The sequence below is a fragment of the Heterodontus francisci genome, unplaced genomic scaffold (genome assembly GCF_036365525.1).
Source record: "Heterodontus francisci isolate sHetFra1 unplaced genomic scaffold, sHetFra1.hap1 HAP1_SCAFFOLD_50, whole genome shotgun sequence".
In the NCBI taxonomy this organism is placed as follows: domain Eukaryota; kingdom Metazoa; phylum Chordata; class Chondrichthyes; order Heterodontiformes; family Heterodontidae; genus Heterodontus; species Heterodontus francisci.
In genome coordinates this window covers 13,526,583-13,537,091 of record NW_027140867.1, presented here as the reverse complement: position 1 = coordinate 13,537,091, position 10,509 = coordinate 13,526,583, and the positions used below count along the sequence as shown (strand labels likewise).

At 44.0% G+C, this 10,509-nt stretch overlaps 1 protein-coding gene across 1 annotated transcript; it reads left to right on the top strand.

Moving 5' to 3' along the window:
* Positions 1-486: 486 nt before the first annotated feature.
* LOC137361290 (probable G-protein coupled receptor 139) lies at positions 487-9,114 on the top strand. The gene is made up of 3 exons (XM_068026178.1): positions 487-553; positions 7,730-8,598; positions 8,905-9,114. The coding sequence occupies exons 1-3, from the start codon at positions 487-489 to the stop codon at positions 9,112-9,114; spliced, it is 1,146 nt and encodes a 381-aa protein (XP_067882279.1).
* Positions 9,115-10,509: the final 1,395 nt, after the last annotated feature.

Here is a 10,509-nt window from a genome sequence, read left to right as displayed (position 1 = left end):
GAAAGTTCAGAGTTAAAGCAAGCAGCCACATCCCAGAATACAGTGTAGCAGCAGCCCTGAGACGACACACGAATATTACGAATTGAATTAAAGAACAACCGCAGCAGAGTGAAAGTCATTGCCGATCAACATGAGAAATAAAGGTGTGTGTGATGGTGTTTCAAGGAACATCAGCATTGTTTTGGAGATTACAGCTTCTAATTATCAGCAGTTAATTCATGTGATCAGAACCGCCCAGTCTTTGGGTTGTTCGAATTCAATCTCAGTGCTAAATATATTCCATCACAACAGGGACTTAACTCTTCTGTCATAATTTGTTTGTTTAAAATTTGAATTACAGATATAATTTGACCAATGTTGCAATCTCAATGTCCCTGTGGAATTCCCACAATGTATAAATTAAAGGTTCTGGGACTGTATTATCTCAGAGTTTAATACAGAGAGATTACCTGCAGCACGAAGGTAACAGATCACCTGACACAGAAAATGCATCAACCAATTAACAGTATCCAGAAAATATACTTTGTGATCCTTGCCATCATTGGTGTTCCTGGTAAGTGACTATAACCATTGAAGTTGTGTAAATCTGTGTGTGAGCTGGTCTCTGGTTTTGGTCTGTGACTGATAACGTCACATGTTGGTCTACTAGTAATTGTTGTACAGACACCTGATCAGTCAAATCTCTTGAATTATCTCTGTCTCAACTGAAATAAAGCTTCAGTTTGCAGCTCACAGTCTTACTGTATTATCAAGTTATGGCCTTTACTCCAATATTGTTGATTGTTTAATAAGACTTCAGAACAAGCAAATTTCTGAAGTAAGGTATTACTGGGAGTATCTGTCACTGTAGAATTGTATAGAGTGTGGGTCATTAACTGGAGTGGAACACCTTAACCCAAAGGCCATGTATTACTGCAAGTATTTGTCACTGTTGAACTGCACTGAGTGTGTGTCACTAAACAGAGTGAACACGTGATTCCAATGAATGTATATTACTTTTAGCATCTGTCACTATAGGATTGTACTGAATGTCGGTTCGTACCCAACCAGCCCGTGCTTGCAAAACTCAAAACACAGTGTCCAACATTAGATGAATTCTGCGATTGGACAACATTTGCTAAATAACCCTCAGTGTGCTAAGAATTGCGCTGACAACAATTTAATATTGTCAGTCGGGCTGGCAGTGTGGCGCAGTTGCACATACTGGAAGCTACATATATTAATACACAGGGTCCTGTTCTTTGCAGACAGAAATAGCATGCACACACATTATGCCTGCATCTGAAAAACAAAATAAGTGACAAAAATTCGCTGGTTCATTCCTCAGGGCAATGCCTTGACCAATCAGATTCAAGCTGCCTGGTTTAAATTTCAAACAAAGCTTGGCAGTTAACTGTCAGTCACCATAAACCGGTGCATTCTCCATAGCAATGCCTCTACAAATCAGATTCCACTTGCCAATCAATTAGCACTCTCGTCTCATATAGTATTAATTTGATGCTTGCCTTATATTGGTATTCTGGTGCATTGTCCTGATGAGTGCAAGACAAAAAGCTTCGGCAAAATGCCCACAGGCATGAATCGTGTTCTGTAAATTTTGATCCTGTTCTGTAAATTTTGTTGCAGAGGACTATCAGGTTTCAATGTTCACATCATTCTGGGCTTTCAGGCATGCTGTTGGTATCTTGTCGAGTCCAGGTGCTTTCTTTGCTTTCATTGTTTTGCTCATTGCACTGACTTTTGCCTCTATTCTCTCTGGTCCTTCTCTTCCCTCTGGTGGTAACAATTCACTTCTGTCTTCATCATCATACAGCTCACTGCTTCACTCTACCCATCGTTTCTCTACCCTTTCTTTTATGAAGTATGCGTAGGAAATAAAAAGAAAGCAAAATACTGCGGATGCTGGAAATCTGTAATAAAAACAAAAAATGCTGGAAATACTCAGCAGGTCTGGCAGCATCTGTGGAGAGAGCAGTAGTGTTAACATTTCAAGTCAGTGACCCTTCTTCAGAACTGGCAAATATTAGAAATGTGAAAGGTTATAAGCAAGTAAAGCGGGGATGGGGCAAGAGATAACAAAGGAGAAGAAGTAGATAGGATAAGGTCACAGAATGGCTGACCAGAAGGTCGTGCAGCTAAGGCAAACAATATGTTAATGGTGTGTTGAAGACAAAGCATTAGTACAAATAGGGTGTTAACGGACTGAAAACTGAACCACCGCAAGTACAAACATGAAAAAATAGTGGGTAAACAGACTGAACAAACTAAGATGAAATAAAATAATTTAAACACAAATATATATATCAAAAGAGGAAAAAATAACTTTAAAAAAGTCAAATGGGGGGCCCGTTATGCTCTGAAATGATTGAACTCAATGTTCAGTCCCGCAGGCTGCAGTGTGCCTAATCGATAAATGAGATGTTGTTCCTCGAGCCTGCGTTGATGTTCACTGGAACACTGCAGCAATCTCAGGACAGAGATGTGAGCATGAGAGTAGTGGGCGGTGAGGGGGGGGGGGGGGTGGGGCGGGAGTTGAAATGGCAAGCAACCAGAAACTCGGAGTGGAGCTTGTGGACTGAGCAGAGGTGTTCTGCAAACAGTCACCCAGTCTGCGCTTGGTCTCACCAATGGAGAGAAGACCACATGGTGAGCAGCGAATACAGTATACTACATTGAAAGAAGTACCAGTAAATCGCTGCTTCACCTAAAGGAGTGTTTGGGGCCTGGGATAGTGAGGAGAGAGGAGGTAAATGGGCAGGTATTACACCTCCTGCGATATCAGGGGAAGGTGCCATGGGAAGGGAACGAGGTGGTGGGGGTAATGGAGGAGTGGGCCAGGGTATCATGGAGGGAACGAAAGCTTCGGAATGCTGACAAGGGAAGGGAGGGGAAGATGCGTTTGGTCGTGGTATCACGCTGGAGTTGGCAGAAATGGTGGAGGATGATACTTTGGATGTGGAGGCTGATGGGGTGGAAAGTGAGGACAAGGGGAACCCTGTCGCGGTTCTGGGAGGGAGGGGAAGGGGTGAGGGTAGAGGTGCAGGAAATGGGCCAGACACGGTTCAGGGTCCTGTCAACCGCAGTGGGGGTGAGGGGGGGGGGGTTCAATCTTGGTTGAGGAGAAAGGAAGACATATCAGAAGCATTGTCATGGAAGGTAGCATCATCAGAGCAGGTGCGTCGGAGATGGAGAAACTGGGAGAATGGAATGGAGTCCTTACAGGAGGCAGGGTGTGAGGAAGTGTAGTCGAGGTAGCTGTGGGAGTCGGAGGACTTATAATGGATATTAGTAGACAGCCTATCCCCAGAGAGGGAGAAAGAGAAGTCGAGGAAGGGAAGGGAAGCGTCGGAGATGGACCATGTAAAGGTGAGCGAAAGGTGGAAATTTCAGAGCATGACGGGCCTTGTCCTATCTGCACCTTCTCATGTGTTATCTCTTGCCCCACCCCGCTTTACTTGCTTATAACCTTTTACATTTCTAATATTTGCCAGTTCTGAAGAAGGGTCACTGACCTGAAACGTTAACCCTGCTTCTCTTTCCACAGATATTGCCAGACCTGCTGAGTATTTCCAGCATTTCTTGTTTTTAGAAAAAAAAATGACCTTGTATTACTGGGAATAACTGTCACTGTAGAATTGGACTCAAACTGTGTCACTAACTAGAGTGGAACACCTGATCCCAGTGACCATGTATTACTGGGATTATCTGTCACTGTAGAATTGTACTGAGTGTGGGTCACTAACCAGAGTGGAACACCAGATCCCAGTGGCCATGTCTTACTGGGAGTATCTGTCACTGTAGAATTGTACTGAGTGTGGGTCACTAACCGGAGTGGAACACCTGATCCCAGTGGCCATGTATTACTGGGAGTATCTGTCACTGTAGAATTGTACTGAGCGTAGGTCACTGACCATAGCAGGACAAGCTGGTTCTAATTTGAAATGAATCTTTCAGGTGACTCATCTCTCCTCTTCACGGATCTGCCTCCGTGTTTTATGAATGTAATTGGTGACAAAGAGAATGATTTTTGTTGTTGGTTGAAGATGTTGTGTGATAAGTGTATGAAGTGAAATGCATTGATGTTGCTCTGTTTCCTATTGAACTGCACCAATTGAATCAGATGTTAACTATTTACTGACAGGTAAACAGCAGCACAGCACTGTTACAATATTCTAATCCTCTGGATAATGACTTATTCTTACTCTGAGTATAGTGACTGTAAACACTGTCTGATGCTGATTAATCCCCTTCCCGTCAGCACAGTCCTGGGAATCTGTGGATCATGCGTGTTGAATTTTGTTATCTTACTGTTACACAGAATGAATGTTGGGCTGTGGTTAGTGACTATTCCAAGTCTGTAATTGATTCAGGTTTGATCAACCAGTTTTTATCTATGGTTCGGAGTCTGTACACCTGTAACCAGCAGTGATATCTGCTCTTAGCTCAGTGATGTGTGTCCCTGTAACTGAGGACATACATTTCAGAATTTCATAAAATGTAGATCAGTCCAGCTGCAGTAAATAATATTATTACTAAATTGTTAATAATGAAATAAATAGTGCACTGCTTCAATAAATAAAACACTTCAATATCTGTAATATTATTAATGAATTGGTGAATGTGATTTATAATCAACTTACAGTGAATTACATCAATATTAAGCATAGAAACTGGCTATTCCACTCAACTGGTTTATGCCAATATGTTCTGTACACGCCTCTCCCCATCCCTGCCTATCTAACCCTGTCAGTATATCCTTCCAGCCCTTTCTCACTCATGTACATTTCTAGCTGCCCCTTAAATGCTATTCATCTCAACTACTCCATGTGGTAGCAAGTTCCATATTCTCACCACTCTCTGAGTAAAGAAGTGTCTCCTGAATTCCTTCTTGGATTTATTACTGAATATCCTGTACTGATAAACACCAGATTGGACAATCTCAATAATGGCAATATCATCTACACTATACTCTGCCAAATCTATTTATCATTTGAATGGTCTCTATTCGGTCATCCATCAGCTTTCTCTTATCTGGAGAAAAGTCCTTTCTGCTTGTATTTCTCTTCCTCTGGAAATACTCCCTTCTGCTGTTATCACATTTCCATGATCTTGTTAACTTTTGTTTCTAATTTAAGTCATTTGTGAATCTGTAGCCCGGGAAGCCTTTGCTGCTTTGATTACTTTTTCAATTATCTGTCCTCTTCCGACCTTAAATCTCTTGGTGTATTTGATGAATTCTTTCAATTATTTATTGGTAGTTAGTTCTTCCGTCTCGTATTTCTCTCTCTTTTTCAGCCTCACCAACTGGGCCATTCTGCCCCTACTATCCCACAACATGCTGGGATTTTACTGAATTCCCAATGTCGGGCTCCATGGCGGGTGGGGGAGGGGGTGAAAGATCATTCCAGCAGCGGTCCACCTCAGAGCCCACTGCCAGGACGACCATGCCCAATCTTCCCTGCGACGCCAAAGCTCCGTGGCAATTCCCCCACCTCTGAGCGTTGGGATCCGGATTAAAATATTCAAATTACTACAATGCATACATTAGAATAAAATTGACTTCAATCTTACCATTGGGCTGCAATCTTCTAAGAGCCGTCCGGCACTCACTCACCTTCACTTTCCCATTTGGGGACAGCAGGCACCACAGTGGTGGAGAAGGAATGAATTTAAGATTTTTAGTGCGGGGCTTGGGGGGAAATGAGGACAAATTTCCATCATTAGTCCAGGGGATGGTGGGAAAGTGTGACCTCTGTGCTTTGTTCACTTTGCAGGGGGAAGGTCAAGTCTGGAAGGTCAGTGATTTGGAGGAGTGAGAGGGCGAAGAAAGAATTTTATTGTTATTTGGGGGGTGGGAAAGGGGTGTCACATTTATGACCAGAACAATGGGGAGGGGGGTATAATTTTAAAAATGTAAATTAGCTGTCTGTCCTTTCAAAACAATGCCATCACAGGCAGCTGATGCCATTGCCAGCATTGGAGGAGCCACATCCTCCACGTGATTGTGGGGCGGGGGTGGGCAGCTTGACTTGATCATTTGCATGGGCCCCCGTGAGAACGATCACGGTCATGGCGGAGGGTGTGCTCCGCATGCTGGCCGCCATTTCTTTCGCCTACTGCTGCTGCCGGTAGCCAGTGCAGAAAGCCCAGCCCCATGTGTGTCTTCCTTCCTTCTGAGCTCGGAGCTGCTCTCCAGATGTCCATTTATATTTCTGTCCCTGTCACTCCGCCCCTCTCTGCTCCAAAATCCAGTAAACCCGAGCTGTCTTTAACTCACAGCAGACGGGATCTTTCCTGACCCACAGCAGTAGGTCGTTTTCCGGTTAATTTCCCTCGACCGTCTCCCATGTTCCATTCAGGGGGCCACATTTGAAGTTATTAGTTTGGCTCCGTTCGCTTGACATTCGCACTGGAACTCCTCTCTCCCTCTCCTGCCCTGAATTACTCAGGTTCCGTTTTTCACCTTTTTCTCTGGTACATTATTTCGCCATTAATTGGAAAAAAAAAATCAACTTTGCTTCTAATTTCCGCACCTCCCTCTTTGACTCTTCCCTTATTCGTCTTCTCTATCTCCATTTCAGGGGATTGGCTGTCCACCAATATCTACTATAATCCCACCACATCTCACAGCCAGCTTGACTGAACTTGCTCCCATCCCAATTCCTGTAGGACTCTACTCCATTCTCCCCTTCCTCTCACTTTCCACTCCAACTGCCTTGACATGCAACACATCATCCTCCGCCATTTCCACCTTGTCCAGCTAAAACCAACATCAAACACATCTTCCCATCCACTCCTGTTCCCCAGCCCCTTGGAACACACTGCTTCTCACTTCCGTCACTCCCACCATCTGGTTTGCCTCCCTCACCCAGAACCTTCCCATACGAACACTTTGGCTGCAATATCTGCCCTTTCACTTCCTTCCTTCCCACTGCCCAGGGACTAAACACTCCATCCAGGTGAAACAGAGATTTACTTGTGTACTTCTTCCAGTGTAGTTACTGTATTCACTGCCCACCATGCAGTTTCCTGTACCTTGGAAATGACGGAATGCAGATTGAGTGATTTCGTTGCTGAATATTTCCTTTCAGTCTAAAAACAGGACCCTGAGCCTCTGGTGACTTTCCCCTTTAATTCTACATCCCGCTCTGACGTTTCTCTCCTCTGATTGGGCGGCAAGTCTTGGAGGTGGGACATCCTTCCTCAGAGGGGCAGAAGCCCTGACTCCAGGCAATTATTTGCCTGCACCACACAAAATAGCATCGTCGCTTCCAGGGCCTAGTGGAGACTGGCTCCCGCCCGACTTTCCGGCTGGTGGACAGGGACACCATATCCTCCTGAAATTCTGGCCGTTAACTCTGTTTCTCTCTTCACAGATGCTGTCTGTTCACTGCTTTTATCAGATTTAAAGCAATCTCAGTATTTTGATTTCACTCAAATACGTAGAGCTCGATATTAACAGCAACAGATATGTAGGTAGGTGGGAGAGAGTGAGGACAGAGTTTCTGTGCGATTGGTGCTCCCCTCCTGTCCCTCCTCTGTTAAACCTGAAAGTGTGCAGGTTGGAAGTTGGTTGAGTTTGTCGTTGAGCTTTTTAAATTTGAAAACACTGACTCAATCCCAACCCACCTAGTTCTGGTGTTAAACCTGGGCCCTCACTCTCTGGGTTCAGGCACGGAGAATGTTTGTTCAGTGATTTCCAGTTTTGTTTCCTTTCTTTCTCTTCCAGTTAATTTACTGGCGATTGTGATCCTGTGCCGGGGAAAGTGCGGACTCTCCACCTGCACCACTCGCTACCTGGTGGCCATGGCAACGGCGGATCTACTGGTAATTCTGACTGATGTCATACTGTGGCGAATCAATTGTTATTATTTCCTGGGATCTTTCCTGAACGTCACCCCTGTGTGTAGTGTCATTCATGTCCTGCTTCGTACAGCCACTGATTTTTCTGTCTGGTTCACCGTCACTTTCTCCTTTGATCGGTTTGTGGCCATTTGTTGCCAGAAGCTGAAAACTAAATATTGCACCGAGAAAACGGCAGCTGTGGTTCTGGCAACAAGCTGCATTCTACTCAGTTTAAAAAACATTCCCTTCTACTTTACATTTGAAGCTGGAGAGATAATCGACAATGTACCGTGGTTCTGTTACATAAAGCCAAGCTATTTTTCTGAGCCCAGATGGGTGGGGTTTGACAGTTTTGATCTGGTTTTAACCCCATTGCTCCCATTCGCTTTAATTCTGTTGCTCAACACTTTGACAGTCAGACACATTTTAGTGACCAGTCGAGTCCGGAAGAGACTGAGGAGTCAGAGCAAGGGGGAGAATCGCAGTGACCCAGAGATGGAGAGCAGAAGGAAGTCTGTGATTTTACTCTTCACCATATCCGGCAGCTTCATACTTCTGTGGTTGACATATGTTATATATTTTATAACTTGTTATATTGCAGGGACATATCTCGAGGATTATAGTGATCCTTTGTATATCTTTGGGCAATTCGGATTCATGCTGCAGGTTTTAAGTTGCTGCACAAACACATTTATTTATGGGGTGATTCAGTCCAAATTCAGAGAGCAGGTCAGCAATGTGGTGAAACATCCGGTTACATCAGTTATTCAATTAATTAATAAACTAAACAGCTGAGAGCAGCCCAGAAACGGTCCAGTGTTTCCAGTCCATGAAGGTACAGAAGCTGACAGTCCCGGTGCCTCAGCTTGGTGGCTGCTTGGATGGACCGGGCCGAGTCCCTTCCTGGTCCCCATGTTAGTTGAAAACAGTTCTCTCTCCTCAGGATGTGTCACTCTCTCCCATAAAATCTTCCATCACCACTCCTTCCCTCAATAAAATAAAACGTAACCCCTCTGTCCTTGGTATCACCCTAACTACATCCTCTGTTTCCCCCTAAAGTCCATGAAGGTATTACCATCTCACAAATCCACGCTTGTTATTCCTGGACACCAATATTTGAACCCCACCCATCAGGTTCTCTCCTGCCACATTCGCAAAGCAGTTCTTATCAAAGTCACAACTGACAACCTGTGTGACCGTGATATTGGGAAACTAATACCTCCTCGTGTTCTCGACCTGTTTCCAGCCTTTGACACAGTTATACTCTAACTACTCATCCAGATATGTCATTGACCTCACTCGTACTGTAACTACCCGTCCAGATATATCATTAACCTCACTTGTACTGCAACTACCCATCCAGAAATATCATTGACCTCACTTGTAGAACAACGACCCATCCAGATATATCATTCACCTCACTTGTACTGTAACGACCCATCCAGATATATCACTGACCTCACTCGAACTGTAACTATCCATCCAGATATATCACTGACCTCACTCGTACTGTAACTATCCATCCAGATATATCACTAACCTCACTTGTACTGGAACTACACATCCAGATATATCATTGACCTCACTCGGACTGCAACTACCCATCCAGCTTTATCTTTAACCTCACTCGTACTGCAGCTACCCATCCAGATATATCATTAACCTCACTTGTACTGTAACTAACCATCCAGATGTATCATTGAGCTCAAATGTACTGTAACTACCCATCCAGATATATCATTGACCTCACTTGTAGTATAACTACTCATCCAGATATATCATTGACCTCAATTGTACTGTAACTACCCATCCAGATATATCATGAACCTCACTTGTCCTGCAACTACCCATCCAGATATATCATTGACCTCACTTGTGGAGCAACTACCCATCCAGATATATCATTGACCTCACTGGTACTGTAACAACCCACCCAGATATATCACTGACCTCACTCGCACTGTAACTCCCCCTCCAGATATATCACTGACCTCACTCGTACTGTAACTACGCATCCAGATATATCATTGACCTCACTTGCACTGTAACTATCCATCCAGATATATCATTGACCTCACTTGTACTGTACCTAACAATCCAGATATATATTTGACCTCACTTGTAGTATAACTACCCATCCAGATATATGATTAACCTCACTTGTAGTATAGCTACACATTCAGATATATCATTGACCTCAATTGTACAGTAACTACCCATCCAGATATGTCACTGACCTCACTCGTACTGCAACAAACCAGCCAGATATATCATTAACCCCACTTGTACTGTAACTGCCCATCCAGATCTATCACTGACTTCACTCGTACTGTAACTACCCAAAAGAACTGGCTGGGCAACAGGAGACAGAGAGTAGCAGTAGAAGGGAGTTTCTCAAAATGGAGATGTGTGACCAGTGGTGTTCCACAGGGATCCGTGCTGGGACCACTGTTGTTTGTGATATACATTAATGATTTGGAGGAAAGTATAGGTGGACTGATTAGCAAATTTGCAGACGACACTAAGATTGGTGGAGTAGCAGATAGTGAAGGGGACTGTCAGAGAATACAGCAGAATATAGATAGATTGGAGAGTTGGGCAGAGAAATGGCAGATGGAGTTCAATCAGGGCAAATGCGAGGTGATGCATTTTGGAAGATCCAAT